This window comes from Pezoporus flaviventris, unplaced genomic scaffold (assembly GCF_033815535.1).
Source record: "Pezoporus flaviventris isolate CSIRO_AGI_PZ_B2104156 unplaced genomic scaffold, CSIRO_AGI_Pfla_v1 ptg000031l, whole genome shotgun sequence".
In the NCBI taxonomy this organism is placed as follows: Eukaryota; Metazoa; Chordata; class Aves; order Psittaciformes; family Psittacidae; genus Pezoporus; species Pezoporus flaviventris.
Genome location: NW_026892579.1, coordinates 4,649,286 through 4,666,410, shown reverse-complemented (window position 1 = coordinate 4,666,410; position 17,125 = coordinate 4,649,286). Strand labels below are relative to the sequence as shown.

Genomic DNA, 17,125 nt, shown 5'->3' with positions numbered 1-17,125 from the left:
CCTCACCGCCCTCACAGTAAAGAACTTCTTCCTTGTATCCAATCTAATCTTTCCTTGTTTAAGTTTTAAGCCATTACCCCTTGTCCTGTCACTACAGTTCCTAATGAAGAGTCCTTCCCCAGCATCCTTATAGGCCCCCTTCAGGTACTGCAAGGCTGCTATGAGGTCTCCACGCAGCCTTCTTTTCTCCAGGCTGAACGGCCCCAACTTTCTCATCCTGTCTTCATGTGGGAGGTGCTCCAGCCCCTGATCATCCTCGTGGCCCTCCTCTGGACTTGTTCCAACAGTTCCATGTCCTTTTTATGTTGAGGACACCAGAACTGCACACAGTACTCCAGGTGAGGTCTCATGAGAGCAGAGTAGAAGAAGGAGTTTCACCTCCTTCGACCTGCTGGTCATGCTCCTTTTGATGCAGCCCAGGATATGGTTGGCTTTCTGGGCTACGAGCGCACACTGCTGGCTCATTTTCAGTTTCTCATCAACCAACACCCCCAAGTCTTGCTCTGCAGGGCTGCTCTGAATAACATAGTAACTGACAGGTATGAGTTATTTTTGATAAAGCCCTGTAAATTCAGAAGTGAAACAATGCTGACTTTATATACTACTTAAATATTTTAATACATGTTAGGGTCTATGCTGTGTCATGCATAACTTTGAAAGGCTTCACAGTGGTCTTATATTCCTTTAATAACATGGTCCAGTAGATGAAGTACTCAGCAGGGAGTCAGAAGAGCCAGAGGTAATGTCTTCCTGTATCACTTACCTCTGATATTTGTCTTGTACATCTCTTTTTTCCTTCAGGGCCCTCTGTGAAATGAGAACAATGATACTAATTTTCTGTCCCAAGTTTATGCCAAAGAGTTGGTTTTTTTTTTCCAGTTACAAGCTTAACATAGCTTCCTGAGGAAGCTCCTAAACTTGGCTTCAGCCTTTCTTAGCTCAGAGCATGGCCTGGAAACCACAGCCACTTGACTTAACTCCATGCCCCCAATACCTTATAGAGGGTTTAACCCTTCAGAGGAAAGCAGTGCTTATTAAGTTAGTGAAGGTAAAATTTCAAAAGCAAACTTAAGAGGTTAGTTGAAGAAACACAAAGTTCCCAAGTTGAAACAACATCTTAGTAGTGCCATTGTCAGTGACGGAGCAGAACGACTGACCCTTTTATTTTTTGAAATCCATGAAGTGTTTGCAGTTCACTTTGGTTTGTTGTCAGTATGCCCTTGTTTCTTTATGTGCTTTGCTTTTTCACATGATTTTTTTGATCATAATTGTGTCTGGTGAATTTTGCTTTTCATTGTCTTAGTTATGGTAATCGCCTTAGGTAATTGCCCTATGATATTTTTTTTGGATGGCTCTTTCAGATAGGAATGATTGTTCTAACTCAGCTTAATGAAGGATATTAACCCACTCTTCTGCTTGTAATGAAATGAAGAACTGAGGCTTGTAGAGGGAAAGTAATAGAGTTCCAAAAGTCTTGCGTTATTCAAACCTTTCTTTGTGAAGAATAACTGAAACAAAATAAAGAAAATCTATTAAAAAGTACTATCAGGAAAGTATGATGTCTGATTGCAATAAACACAGGTACTCATATTTGCAAAATGGTCATTTCTTGTCAAATAATAGCTGCAAGAATGCCCTTGGCAATTATCCAAGTTGAGAATTAAATTGAGAATCCTTTTTTGCAAATTGTGAACTTATTACTGGAATATTATGTAGTTTTAAAGGAAACATCATGTGGTACTGTATTTTACACTATATAAATATGTGGACAAAGGTCCACAACATGTTACGGAAATAAAGTTTGATTTTCTCAGGAGTAATGGGGGCTTGAAGTACTGTATAATTATTTTCATGTGAAACAGTTCAGATTTGGTGGGGTTTTGACAGAAAAATAGTTTTTGTAAGAGGAACTTGCCTAATATAATTTCCTAAAGCATAATTTTGTAAAAAATTCTTCTCTTAAAGGCTACTTTCTGTCTCTTACATTGCCTTTACATATGATTTCCCTGACGCTTCTCAAAACTATAGCATCTTTGGTTGCATAGTGAAAGTGATGTATTTCTAATATTTTCAATCAGTTCATGAGATTATGTTTAATTTTGGAAGTAAATATATTGTGGCTAGTATGGCAGAGGACTTCATAAATTGCCAAAAAAAGACTTGATGGGACGTTTCCTCAGGATGCATATGAGAAATTTGTCACTGATCATCTTTTATAAAAAAAGGAAAATTATCAGAGAAAGAAAATGAAAGACTTAAAGCCAAAAGACAAAATGCAAGTTATTAAAAAAACAAGGTTTATATGATCGATCAGTGTTCTCAAGTGTCATGTGATACATAAGAAGTGTTACTTTGGGGAGGAAAACTTTGGATCTTTCTAAACTACTCTGTCCTATACCCAAAAATGTATGCATATACACCCAAACACGGAGGGTTTTGATCACAACTTTATGGCATTACCCTTTTGTGTTGGCAGAAGATAATGAATCTGGAGGTCTGTGATGTGTGTTATATTTTTTATATACAACCTTAAATACCACAAAAAAAAAGATGCTTCTGTGGCAAAAAAAAAAAAAAAAGCAATCTTCCATAAGTTCGGCAAAACATTAGAAATTCCTAATGTCAAGTAGTCCAGTAATGAGAAATCTTTATTTGCTTAATTGGGAAAACTGCAACAAAGGTAATTGCAAGTGTATGTGTTCCACTTCTTTACTGGGCTTTCCAGCTGAATGCAGAAGAGATTGAGTGCTCAGTGTGTTTGGATACCTTAAAGCTTAAAAAAATTCAGTAGTTCTTTGGAAGTGAGTTTTGTACTATTGCAGGCTGTTATATTTTCATTTTAATCTCATATTGGATTTTCTTACCTCTAATGCCCATGATATAGAAGAGATGTGGTTTCTGAAAGAGCTTTAGCTTTAGGTAGGTTGCTGATCTTCATGTGGAGAAAACATTAAAAACCATACTTAAAAATCTTACAGATTTTCTCAAGGTCTCCTCTAAATTGAGAATCCAGAGCTAAAATCAAGGTGTAAATTGTGCCTGCGCCTCAATTGTGTGTCATCTCTAGCTTTTCAGTGTTTAGAGTTGCTTTCTTAATGACTTAATGTCTCGATAATTATGAAAAGCTTTCAAAAAGACAGGCATGAGATACTAACCTGTAGACTTATTTGAAGTCCTATGTGCTCATTTAAGGAACACAAGCATTAAAGGAAAAAACCTGATTTAAAGTGTATGGACATAGCAACATGTGCTATGTTTAAATACTGGAAAGTGCTGTTGAACTAATGCAAATGAATGCACAGGAAGACCTTTTTTAGTGCAAAAATGAGATAATTCTTAGGAGATCTGTAATTAATATTTGGCCTAAACCAGGAAGGTAGAAAAGTGGGGACAGTTCGGACTCAAGTATCCTGAGTTTTATTTTGGCTTGAAAGTAAAGTATCACCGGAGGATTGCTACTTATAAATAGTGGTACTGCCCCCTGTATTATTTCAATACAACCATTTTGTGTGCAGATTTTATAATAGTGCCAGTTTGCTTTTCTAGGTTTACGTGGCTGCTAAATTAAGCAGTTCTCACATGTACTCTCTCCTTAAGCGTTTGTTATTTTACTAAAGTATAGCCTAAACCACAGGCTTCCTCATCCAACAGCACTCAATAAGGGGAGAAAAAACAGTTTTGCAAAGTTACTTTCCTGGTAGTTCTTTACAGTTTCCAAACCATTATATAGTTCTGATAATGATGGATCAACTTAAAGGTGTCATTTTTTTTATTAATCCCAGTGTGTTATCAAGTACTTAGGCAATTGCTGATTTCAAATATACACAACATAACAAGCCTCAGGTTTTGCTTTTGTGAAGAAATGATAATATGACAAAACCTGCCAATATAGGCCTACCTACTTTTAGTGCAAATGGTTATAAATTTCTGATTTTTAAAAAATGAAGCTTAACAGTTTAAAAGTTCATAAAGTTTTGATAGGTATAATACTTTCAAAGTGCATGAGTGGCAGCTGTCATTGGAAGAAATGTGTGATCAAGCTATTATAGTTTCATAATTTATAAGCACTAATTTTACTAAGCTAGTTTACTTCATACCATATACTTTTCGTAGTTCCATAATAGATTACTATGATGTCTAATCTTTGTAAGACGTGAGTATGAGTGTGTGTATGTATGGTAAATATGTCTACTGACTAATTACTGTTATCACCTGATAAATTTACCATCTAAGTAAAATATATTCCCCAGACAATTGTGTTTTAGATGAATGAACTGTTCAGGGAAAAGCAGTGGAAAGATTGTCTACAATTTTGGGGTGGCAAAGCAGTTCTGATTTTGTGTCTGTAGGCTTGTGAAGATACACTCTTAATGGCTGGATTTGATGGCAGTTTTTTTACAGTACCCTGAATATTGTAGTTTTGCAGAATGTTAGGAGCTTAAAAATATTGAGCTAGTTTGTTGCTGCAGATTACAAAATGTGCATCAACCAAAGCTAAGTGGATTACTAGGCTCCAAATCTGATTGCTTTTTCATATCATGAAAGTCTTAGATCTTCAGTAAGTGGTAATAATTTGTAAATCTACATTTCTCCAAGGTAGTTATTCCTTAGTAAGAAAAGTAGAACTAAATTAAAACTGTGACACAGTATGCACTGTATTAGAGTTGTTTTCTTGACTCCTGTTTGATAGGTTAAAGGCGAAGCTGACAGGTAACAGAATGTTCCTGATACTGTCGAGCTGTTGTGATGACCGTGGTGTATCTGAGATTGTTTACTTTGAATAATACCTTAATTTAATTCAGGTATAGAGAAGTATGATCTAGAGTTCTGGAATTACTACTTTATGTGTTATGAGAAGTGATAGAAATTTTGGTTAAATGTTATTAGAAAAAACGGCAAAAACGAGAGAAGCTGGTGCATTATATTAATTCGTAAAATTTTAATGTTGCATTCAGTCAGACAATTGATCATTTTGAAACAAATTTTTCATGACAATTCTCTAAAGCACACAATATTATTCTATTAGGTCTGAACCACTCTTCCACCTTCTCATTCCCTCCTCCATTTCTGTTAAAAAATTGAAGTAGCATGACCTGCTGATGACAGATCAGCGGAGAGTTAAAAGGGTCTGAAGGAGAGAGTGTGAGGAAAGTGTAAGTGGGATGTTGTTAGATATGAGCAAATAGGAAACCTGAGAAAGAAGAATGAACGTATTCAGAGGAATAGAGACCATTAGATTCTGAATTGGGCAGTTGGAGCCATACTTGATCGTTCTCCATGAGATCAATGACAGCACTGCCAGAAGCCTCGTCAAGGTATCCTTTCTTGTACTCATCATAGGTGTACATGAGTGGGGAACCATTTTTGTAGAGTGCAACCCAAACATTTGTTCCTTTTGCATGTACATGGTAGGAGAAATAGTACAGTCCAGGAATCCTGCAGGTGAATATTCCTGTTCTGGGGTCATAGTGTTGCTGCCTGTTGTACAAGATCTTATCAAATTTGATGGGGACTGTTGCCCCAGGGTAGGCTTTTGAGAGGATGACACTGAAAGCAGACACTGGCATCCCTGTAAGAGCTTGGTTTACTCCTTTCGTGAAGGACATTCCTGGTATCTCCCTAGACTCTCCCGCTTTAACATAGCTTTCAGGCATCTGTGGGATTACAGCTTGGCCAGGGGGACCAGGAGGACCTGGGGGGCCTGGCAAGCCAGGCTCTCCAGTGTTGCCTTTAGGCCCAGGTGGTCCAGGTGGTCCCATAGGTCCGCTTAAACCTTTTGTAGAAATACCTGCTGGGCCTGGCAGTCCTGGTGCTCCCGGCTCGCCTTTTGCTCCAGGGGCTCCTGGCAGGCCAGGGGGGCCAATGGGACCTCTGATACCAGGTATTCCTGAAGGTCCCCTGGGACCTGGCTCACCATTGATCCCTGGCACTCCCTTAACTCCTTGTGGACCCATTGGACCAGGCAAGCCAGGTAACCCAGCGTGGCCAGTGTCACCTTTTGGACCTGGGAAACCTGGGTGTCCCTTAGGACCAGCAAGACCCTGCTCACCTGGATATCCTGGTTTTCCCTCTAATCCTGGTAGACCCCGTTCACCCTTTGCCCCTGGGAATCCTGGGGCGCCTGCAGGACCCACATCACCTTTGGGACCAGGAAGGCCGTTCGCACCAGGCAAGCCTTTGAGTCCTTGAGGGCCCATGTTCCCTGGTGGCCCAACAGGCCCTGGTTCTCCTGGCACACCGGCTGGGCCTTGGTCTCCTTTCGAGCCTGGAAGGCCAGGAGGACCTTCAGGCCCTCTGTGTCCCTTCATCCCTGGCAATCCTGGCTTTCCAAATCCTGGAAGGCCAGGGGATCCAGGCAAGCCTGCGGGTCCGGGGTGTCCCTTGGCTCCAGGGATGCCAGCTGCTCCTGGTGGTCCCATTGGTCCAGGTTTGCCAATACCAACTGCTCCAGGTTCTCCTGGGGGACCCTGGGGACCTGGGATTCCAGCTGCTCCAGGTGCACCAGGTAAACCTCTATCACCTTTCATACCTGGCTGACCTGGAAGACCATTCTCGCCAGGTTTCCCTACCCCAGCAGGACCAGGGAGGCCCCGGGGTCCCTGTGGGCCTGGAAGACCCCTGTTACCCGGGCGTCCTGGAATGCCAAATCCATTCTCTCCCTTTTGTCCATTTATACCAGGGATACCTGGCTCTCCCTTCTCACCAGGGAGGCCCCTTGGCCCTTGAGCTCCTGGAGGTCCTTGTGGGCCTGGCTTGCCAGGAACAGACAGTCCTGAGGGGCCTGGAGTGCCAGGAGGTCCCTGTGGCCCTCTTGGTCCTGGGAGCCCAACAGGTCCAGCTTCCCCTTTCTCACCATTCAGTCCTCTTTCTCCTGGCTTTCCTGGCAGACCTGGCACACCAGGCTTCCCAACCGCAGAGAATCCAGGTGGTCCTGGGGGACCAGGGGGCCCTTGGGGACCGGGACTTCCAAACCCTGGCTTTCCTGCGGGACCTGGTTGTCCTCTTGGTCCAATAGGGCCTGGGGGACCAGGGGGTCCTTGTTCACCCCTTATCTGTACACCTGTGAGAAAGAGGAAACCAATTCAGCCAGGGCAGCTATAATGATGTGCAGACTTGTAGAATGGTGGAGAAATATGTGAAGTGCTAACTTAAACCTCACAGAACCCAAGTTTCTAATACTGCTTGGTCACTGAGAATCTGACGTTAGAGAAAAGCTTCCCATGTAGGTTTAGCTGCTTTCGTGTTACATTTAAGTAGTGAGGTTTTTGTTGTCATCATTCCCCACCCACCCTTCCAGATGTGGGCCATGGCTGATTTTTTTTTTTTTTTTTTTTTGGTAACATATGAATTTTGTATTTTTAAATACTGTCTGAAATATTTTTATTTGTCATAAAAATTTCAAACTGTGGCAAGGCCACAATTGATAATTTACTGCAGTCAGAATTCTGGCATTGTTTTGTTCTGTTAATAATACTTAATTTTCTTAGTTATCAAAACAGCAGGTGGAGTCACTTAACCAAATGTCACAAATAAAGGAATAAACGAGCTCACTGCTTAGTTTTCTGTACACTCTGGGGGAGCTTTTAGCCTCCTGTTGGAATTAGGATGCTTACTTGTGGGACGTTACAGAAAAGATTAACATGGATTTGGTTACTTCAGTAGTTTCCAGCAATTGACAGCGTTATAGAGCGAAATACCATGCCTATGATGAATGTTAATTTACAGTGTAATTTTTAAATTAAGAACTGAGGGATACAGGAAGAGGATTCTGTCATTTATAGTGGCAACATATTCTATTTATTATTTTTTTCTGAATAAACATCAGTCAATTAACAACTGGATCAGCTAACATTTGCGTTTTAGTCTCTTACAAAAACAAGCATTTGTGTGTATGTAAACGTTTATGCAACGACTATTCTCTCTCTCAGATAATAAATTGCTTTTCCAATCTGTGGCTAGTCTTGATGAACTAAAAATGAGATGAAGAAGGAAGAAAACTGTTCTTATACATACTATATTTTAAAAAATAATGGAGATGTGTATATGAAATGCATTTGATTGTGGTTTGATATTGGATCTCTGAGGTTGCCTTCTTCCTAGATTGCCAGGGAAATTGTTCTTAGCTACCAAGTATAGACAACACATTTTCATTTTTGCTGATGCATAAAAGCCCACAAATGCATATTGCCTTATTTTCACACTTTTCTATCTTGTTCTTCTTAAGCCAATGAAAAGGAAGATAGTTGTTAAAATCCTACACAGAGAAAGAAAGCAAAAGTGATTTATTGACAAACAGAAAATGCAAACACATCTCCTCAGCTGCAAAGAGATTGTAGAATCTGTAAATACCAGTGACAAGTCTGGTGCAGTGTTTGGTATCTTACTAATATTATTCAGTTTCTTAGTGCTGAACTCCCAGGTTCAAGCGGGTGCAGTAGCAAGTTGGTTTCCTGGTTATATAGGAGGTGACTTAATATGTGGCAAATTTTAAAGCTACGTCACATATGTCAGAATTAACATGTACCCTGTAGCAGAAGTGGCATATAAATGTTTTTTACACATTACAAGTTTTCTCTTTGCCATCATAAGGGAGTTGCCATCACAAAAAACAGTTTGCGCTGGAGGACTCTGAATTTATTTCATAGCTTCTGTCTATGGATGGAACTTCAAAAACTGTCTATTCGCATCAGAGAACTCAGGCAGGTCAGATCAAAGTTTCAGTACAAATACCTAAACAGGTTCCTGAGCTAATGCTATTTCAGTTGTAAAGCATTAGGGTAAAAATACAAATATGGGTTTATGTCAACTGCATCAGATCCAAAACATAGCATTTATGTGGGTACCTGTTGTTGGCAAATTTCCAGAATTTAGCTTCAAAGTGTTTCTCATTCTTCCTTTTTACCATGATTTAGATGCAACTTTATGTCAGTCCTAGCTTCACAAAGTGGTGGGTGCTGCATTTTTTGTATAAGATGCTAAAACCTTTGTCAGTATTCATGTTAAAAGAGATTTTCTGTGAGGAGCTATATTGTTTCAAAGCTATGCTGCTTTTAGGTTAAAATGTCTGGTAATTGTGCTGTCTGGAGACAATGGTAAGTCGTCTGAGAAAGGACAGCTGAATGCATTCATGAAGTAGGATTTTTACCAGGAAAACTGAAGTAGTGGTTGGCTACTCTTCTATATTTTTTGGCATGTATCTTGATGCAAAATTGGTTTATGTTCTCTGGGTGCAGTCAAACCTTATTGATGTATTAAGCGTGAAGACTTTAACATAGCCTATAACAGCTTCTTTAAGCACTGCTGAACAGTCAGATTTAATTCAGTGATTATTCTCAACTGGGACTTTTCAGAGAGCTACTGGTTTAAAAATTATATCCTGGTAATTTAAACAAAAAAAATTATAAAAGTAAATGCATTCAGAAAGGAAAGTATATTCTGACTGGATAGCTATCAAGAACAAGAGTTTGTGGGGTTTTTTTAACTGTTAAAGCAATTTCACCAAATTAAATGAAGCTTAAATAGGTTTTGATTGCCAACAGAAATTGTATGATCTATTACATGTTGTCCTGAGTCACCAGTTTGGGCCTAGAATGAAATTTCAGTTCCAGGCTGCTTTTTGACAAAGCTGTACAAAACAAAAAGAGAATGTAATGGCAACTAAATCTCTAGAAGCCAATGTTTGGTGGCCAGGTAAGAAAAGTAAGCTTGCCATATGCTATTTGCATGTAGAAGAACTCACTAGACCATAGTTAGATGAACTTGGTTCTGCAGTCTCTTATTTTATTCTTCTGTGATCATCTCAGACTTGAAATTGTGATCTCTTAACAGTCTGCCCTCTTTAAACTCTTCTAAAAATTCTCAATCGGATTTTCCAGATCAATGGTTTATATTCGAGACTGGAGAATAGAAGTGGTTTTCCAGTCCTCCATTTTAATGCTTATTCCCCAAATGAAAATTGTCAAGCAATTTTAAATTACTGGACTCCCACATCAGTAAAACTGTAGGCTGTGCCTGCTTTTGAGGTCTGCACTTTTCACATGTAGGTATAATACTCTCAGTTATAAACAATATCAATATGTAAATTATTCTGAATAAAGTCATGGAAAAACACCATGAAAAGTTAATGAGGGGAGAGAAAGGAAATGAAACTTTAAGTCAGTGGGAATTACAGTTAGAAAATCCTTAGAGTAGCTGTTTATGTATGTGTACCTAAATTTGATCTGAGAGTCCTTATACTGAATGCAGTGGATGAAACTGAGTATTTTGGTACAGCCCAGAAGAACATTTTGGGGTTAAGTTTTGCAGCCATAATGCTTTCACTTTGTTCTTACAGCAGGGTGTTCTTAGAGCATGTGTGCTGGAGCTGGTTGGGCTGAGACCAGGGCTGGGACTTTGGACCCAATGTGTGCTGCTCATGAGCATCTAGTCCTTAGGATCAAACTAGAGCTGTTCTGAATAAAAAACTAAATGAAGGTAGTGGAAATGCAGTGTCCTGAGTAGCAACTGTTCTGCTCTCCAGATCTGCTTCTGTTGTGCTACCCTATTTTCTAATGCAGATACAGCCTAAAATGTCCTTTTTCTGGTGAAAATAAGCTTATTTGCAAATGCTATTTTCCAAGTCCCTCATTCAGTTTCCTCATTTCTGCCCAGGTATGTTTATTACATCTGAAAGTAGGTGGGATGCAGCAAAAGTGAAAGCTATTCTGAATAGCCAGTTGATGTCTGAAAGAAAATAATGTTGTTTTTGGTTGCAAGAGTGGAATGTTTACAAGGAAGATTCAGTTCTCTTAATTTCAGCTATAATAATTATGAATTGAGACTCCTGATCATAATCTGGGGGACAATTCATGAAATAAAACCAGTACCTAGGAAGTCAGAAGTTTTGATTTCAAGTTTAAAAAATGTATTTTGGCCTAAGCATGGGAAAATTAAACAGAACTCAGTTTCAAACACTAAGTATAGCCACCCATTTAACTTACGAGGACAGAGAAGATACCCAGAAATAAGATGTCACAATGCATTGCAATTATATATTGCCTATACAGTCTGCCATATGACTGATTAATGAAATGAACTTTTTGTAATAAAGCTAGAAATGTTACATTACCATGAGGTTAGTCTGATAGTTAAAGTATAAGCTTAAATAAGTCATGAAAAAACTATAGAGGTTTATGACACATTTTTGTGACTATATATCAACTCATTTTGCCTTTCTAGACTTTAACAGGTCTTCATTTGAGATGTATTGGATATATATTTGTATATATATTTGCATTCAGACCAACGGTCTGTTTTGAGTAGAGACGACATGACAGGCCATGTGAAAGTTCTTTCTGAATACTGTAGATGACAGATGTACTGTTTAAATCTGTGTTGAATGAAGAAATTCGATAATCGTTGTACGTAATTATGTACACAACCATGTTGTATTATTCCCACTACTGAGAATAAGATCTGTAGCTGTGATTTTTGCTTCTGCTCTATATGCCTTTAATGATTATTGTGTAAAAAAACCAAAAGCAAAACAAAACCCAAAAAACCCTGACAAGTGTGCATCTTTATCATTAGGAGCCAACTTCCAGAGCAACTGCCAGTTCCTTTTGCAGTGAGAAATTATTTTAATAAACCTAAACTGTTAGTAAAAGTTGAATATGAAGACTGTAAACAATGAGCTTTTGTTCAACTGTTTTTTGATCCACTAGAAGTAATTGTGTTAATTTATTATCAAAAAAAACAGTAAACTTACCTTGACTTTTTACATTGAATGGTAGGAAATGTGGCCCCTTGATGCTGGATTGTTTCTGGTATCGCTCAGAAAAATATCCATCGCTACCTTGGACAACGTTCAGACAAAACAGCAGCAGTAAGGATATTTGTAGATGCATGTTTCCAACTGTTCTGTTAGAAAGGGGAGAAAAAGGTTGCTATAAAGAAAAGCTGTTCAGTTCTGTTCTGCATGAATAAAAAGTTTTCTTAAAGTATTGGTATTAAAAGTAATGTTATTTTGTGCTTACTTCCTCCTGCTTTCACTAGTGAAAAATCCTCTAAGGGAAACAGTATTGCTATCACTCTGAATGATAGAACTCTGGTATATATATCTTAGAGGCAATAGTCTCAGTCTTAGGAAAAGAATAATTTTAAATAGATGCCAGCCTATTAGAAACCACTGTTTTCAAAAACACTGATTACTTTCCTAGTTACTCAGGACTCCAAAAGTAAATTCAGGAGCTGCATAAATCAGTTACTGAAATGAAGGAAAGTTTTTCAGTGGAAATACATAGACCTTCTACCATGATTTTATTGCCTTTGTCTAATGCTATAGCAAATGAAGCACGAAGTTCTTGTTCTTTCAGCACCAGTAGCAAAAATCTCATATCACCTGCTTGAAAACTGGCTTTTATCTGCAGCCTTTCAAATAGCCCCAGTGGCGCTAAGGATGCTGACACTGGCCCTTAAATATCAACCCTCTTCCTTCCCCAGGTAGACAACATGTATCCTGCAAAAGTTACCTTCAAAGCTAAATAGAATAAAATGAAATCATAACATACCAAAATGTTGTGGAGCTCTAATGGAGAGTGATAAAACAGTGAATCCTCTTCTATTGAAGAGTTCTTCTGCCACTGGTGAGTGAGCAGAAGTTTATGACTTCAAGTGTCACCCTTGAGCTTTTATACAATTTTTCCCCTATTTGGGTGACTGTTGGGCATAAGCTCCTCCCCAAAAATCAGTAAGCAGTAATTATCTGTGTGCATATGTGTTTTTTAGGGGTGGGGAAGCTATTTTGGGCAGTCATCCTAGGTCCTGTAACATTTTTTTTGTAGTTGTTTTTTTCCTTCTTCCCTTGGATTTCTTATTGTTGAAATTGTATTGCTCATAGCTTGTATCTTCTAAAATTCCACAGCCCCTCTGTTTTTAGAACTGAGAAAGGTAACACTGGAAAAAATCATGAACTTGTAAGTAAGGATGGTAATTCTAAGTGCTTCATTTGGATTTCTCTGTAAATGTTTTAAGGAAAGAAGTATACCTTTTGAATGTTGGTGAGCTGTTACTTTCAGGGGTAACCTCACTAAAGTTCATTGGGATATGAGTGGAGAACTTAAAATCAACTAAGATGTTAATAAGGAGCTATGTGAGAACCTGAAGATTACTTTTAAGCAGTTATTTTAGGAGATTTTCATCTTCACATTATATTCCTAGACTTCTGTTTTGATGCTGGAGGAGCAGTGCTACATATATGATGTATTCTGCATATAATGTTTCTGTATTATGAATTCTTGAAATACAAGCTTACCGTACACAATGAAAACATCATCTCTAGTTATAACAAATGTGTTGAAAACCATACTGCTTAAATTTGCAGGTGTGATACCAGCTGATGTTTTGGGCTGAAGGAGCATTTTTGAGCTTTTCTGGAGGTTTGTTCAGTCAAATGCAGTTGTTGCTGTACTTTTCCTATTTAACAGTTTCAGTTTAAATTTGAACTACTGCTGTTTTAGTATTGGTGGATCAAGCTTGATCACAGCTTTTTTTTTTTGCCTTGTTTTTTTTTTTTTGTCAGATTATAAACGGGTTTTAGCCATTAAAAAAGTTCATTAAACCATTCTTGCTTAATAGACTGTGTCCACACATTGTATTTTCTTTTTTGAATAAATAATGGAATCTTAAGAGTGTTTCAGCATCACTTTGATTAGTGTTCAGGACTAAATAGGCAGTAACTTTCAGTCCTTGAGTTGTTTGGGACTCTGAAACATAAGATCAAAGGGAAAAATAAGAGAGAAGAAACAAACCTTTCTCTTTTATGATGAAACTGTAGAACTAAATATAACTTTGCTTTTATCAAAAAATCACAGCAAAAATACCTTCATGTAAATCATCTGTGCATTAAAAGTTCTTTGCCAGTTTCAGACTCCTCTGACATTGTTATGTGGTATTCAGTCTTGTAGGAATTAGATTTTTTGGATGTATTTGAGGTTCTTTGTTTCCCTAGAACCAAATAATAGTGGAATGATGAATGATGTGTGTTGTTACTAAAGAAAGATGAGTGTGTGCTACAAGTTACTGTCCTGATGAAGTGAGCAGGTATTTATTTTACAAGTTAATTTATACCAGTTGCGGAAGCTGTCTTGGAAGCCTTTTGGTGAAGTACAGGCAATTATCTATGCAGAGGAATGTATATGCACCCATATCCTAATGCCAACTGTAGAAATACTGTAATTAGGCAAGAGTACTAGCATGTTATGTTATAGGAATACTAATAAATAACATGCATTACTGTGAGTTCTGACCAGAAGACAGGGCTGGTGGCCCTGAACTGCATGGCTGTCCTGTGGAATGACAGGTTAATGTGGACTGAATTTTACCTGCTTTGTGTCTTTGTTTAGTTCCACACTCTTCAACTTTTTAGCTTTTATGTATCATGGCAAATATCCTAGAACACAAGTTACTGTACTGAAAGAGACCAATGGACCATCAAGTCTGTTCTGTTTACAATTGTGCTAATACCTTTGCTTACTAGAGGGCTGTATTAATGTTGCAACTTTGACTGCTACAATAATTTATTTAATGTATTGTTGAACAGTTCTTCCTAGCCATGCTCTAAACAATGCTATGTTCCATTTTTGTTAATAAACCCTTTCTGCTGCAGGGGTCTTCAGACTGAAACCTGCTTTCTCAATTAAGCATGCAGGCCCAATTTGGTCAGTGGTTTTCAGAGAATGTTTGCATGTCTGAGCTGGCATTTCTACTCTCCCTATGTGCATTCAGTTCTTTTTAATCTTTTGGAGAAGGAGGCTTCGTCCTCAGCTTGTTTGTGCAACTTGTCAAGGTGCTTCGTTTAAAAATTAGTCTCTAAATTGAAAAGAGAATCCGGTCATCCGCATTTGACAGAGGCAGCAAGTCTGTTGGCATAGAGTTTATTTCCTCCTTGAAGAAATGCAACTCCATCCCCTTTTTTGGTTCACATAAATCCAAAAATAGCTTTTGATTTTAAAACATTTAAGTACACAGCCCTCAGTGGGAAGGGTGGTTGTTCCTAATTTGATAGTATTTGGTTAAGAACAGCAGGCAACAGGTTTATACATGCACAGTTCCATGCTAATTTCTAGCCTAACTCATAAATACACTCAAAGCAGGCACACTTAGGTTACAAAAGCATCAATAATGTACACTGATATTTGCCCAGGAGCCTCACTTCCTGCCTTGTCTCCTCCTGGGCAGGAAGATGAATAATCTCTGTGTGTCTGCATAAATAGGGATGATTGTAGGGTCAAAAGGTATATACAGGCAAATCTGTTGTCCCTTTGTTTAACATAAGCTCCACCCCATTGTGCTGTCTGCTCCTACTTCTTTGGTTTGAGGTTTTGTTTTTTGTGGGTGTGGGAAATTGCGGTAGAATTGGTGTTGACTGCTTTTGTGTATTTTCCCTTTTGCTGTGGACATTTCCTATTGGCAGAGTGCTAACACACATTTAGCTCTAAGCATGCATATGAAAGGTGGGCTTTGGTATATACTTGCACATGCAAAAATACATGCAGTAGACACTTGTGTAAATCTATTTACAGTAACAGCACATGTTAAACAAGAAAGGTTATTTGCATACCTGTTTTCAAAGTATAAACATTCAGATATTTTTGGTTTATAGTTATGCATTTAGAAGGTTGTCTTTGCTTACAAATGAAGGTGTCTTTGCTCCCTGCTGCTCTCCCTGTCCCACTACTGTAATAACATTTGATCTGTTTCACTACTCCAGAACTTACTTTTTAGCTATGTATTGGCTGCTTCTTCTCTTGTTAAGGGTAGCCATGGTAGCTGTTATGGCAAGGTAATAGCTTAAGTCTGATGCTTAACTGCAATAAAAAGACTCAAAATAGAGTTTTTCTGGACTATGTGAAGTAAGTACTGGAATCACAGAGTTTTGAATGTCATTTGCAGCCGTCTGCAGTTCCGTCATATTTGCCGACCGAACGTTCAGTTTGTTGGATGTTGTTAGAAAGCATGCACTCGCACATGCTTTCCAAACCCCCTGTTGCTTCAATGTCTTACTACCACAGTCAGTGAAAACACATGTATAAGTAATACTGAGGCGACACCATTTTTGGGAAAATGGGAATTGACTTTCTCCAAATTCTTCAAGTTACTCACAAAGTGACTTGAGTAAGTCCCAGAGTAAGCAGCTACTTACAAGGGAGAAATGTGGAACATCTTAGCTAAGTATAAATTGTAATAAAACAAGCAACCACTCCTTGTCACACACCCCATCCCCATCCTTACCCTGAAAAAAAAAAAAAAAAAAACAAGAAAGGAAAGAGGAGAAGCAAAAATCAGAGTAAGGTTGGGGTAGGTCCTTGCAGTAGTTGGGAACTGGCTATATATTTTCCTGATAATGAGGATTTTCAGTGTGAATATGCTCAGATTTATTGTTTTGACTTTGTGATCTTGATTTTTGTACCATCTAAGCACTTAGATGTGCTTAGTTGCATGAAACTGGGGGTTCTTTGAAAGCATTAATTCACAGCTTTAACTTGGAATTTGCCTTATTTTTAATAATTTTATTTTAGTCTTAATCCTGGCTGGGTTTTTTTTTCCTTTTTTACAATTATTATTTATGTTAAACTACGGTACCTGAGGAACCTGGGAGATTAGCTTGTGGCACCTTCTCTGGTGAAGAAATTCTCCAGTCTCCATTATTCTCAGAGAAAAGTGCTTGGTAATTTCTAAGAGGAGTTTGAAAGCCTAGAATGAAATTGAAGGAGTAATTTTGTTTCCTATTTTTGCAATGCACTTTATGACACTCTGGAAACTCCTAAATCATCTCAACTCCATGGTTTAAAACTGTTCTCTCTCCCTTTCCATCACACAATGGTGAAATGTTTGCACCCTCCCATGATAGCAACCAGGTAAACCCTCAACAGGAGTGCAGAAGAAGTGTTCCACTGTACCTTAATGGGGAAAACTAATACAGAGGGTTTTTAGCTTCTTGCTGCTCACAGTCAAATGTACCCAAAGAAATAGGAACTGGGAAAATTTGTGAATTCAGTAGCTGTGTGAAATCTATGTGATTTGGTTTGACTTTTTTTTTTTTTGTTAGGTTAGTTTTGCTGTTGTTACTTTGTATTTATATGGAAGG

General features: G+C 38.4%; 1 protein-coding gene across 2 annotated transcripts in view; it reads left to right on the top strand.

Moving 5' to 3' along the window:
* NT5DC1 (5'-nucleotidase domain containing 1) overlaps positions 1-17,125 on the top strand; it is a 124,793-nt gene that overhangs the window by 14,150 nt on the left and 93,518 nt on the right. Inside the window, exon 1 of one of the 2 annotated variants that reach the window (XM_061460082.1) lies at positions 6,124-6,505. The exons of the other annotated variant lie outside the window; for it this stretch is intronic. Coding sequence (XP_061316066.1) covers positions 6,196-6,505 — 310 coding nt within the window. The 5' untranslated portion in view covers positions 6,124-6,195. Of the gene's footprint in view, positions 1-6,123; positions 6,506-17,125 lie in introns of those variants that run through there. 2 annotated transcript variants of the gene reach the window in all.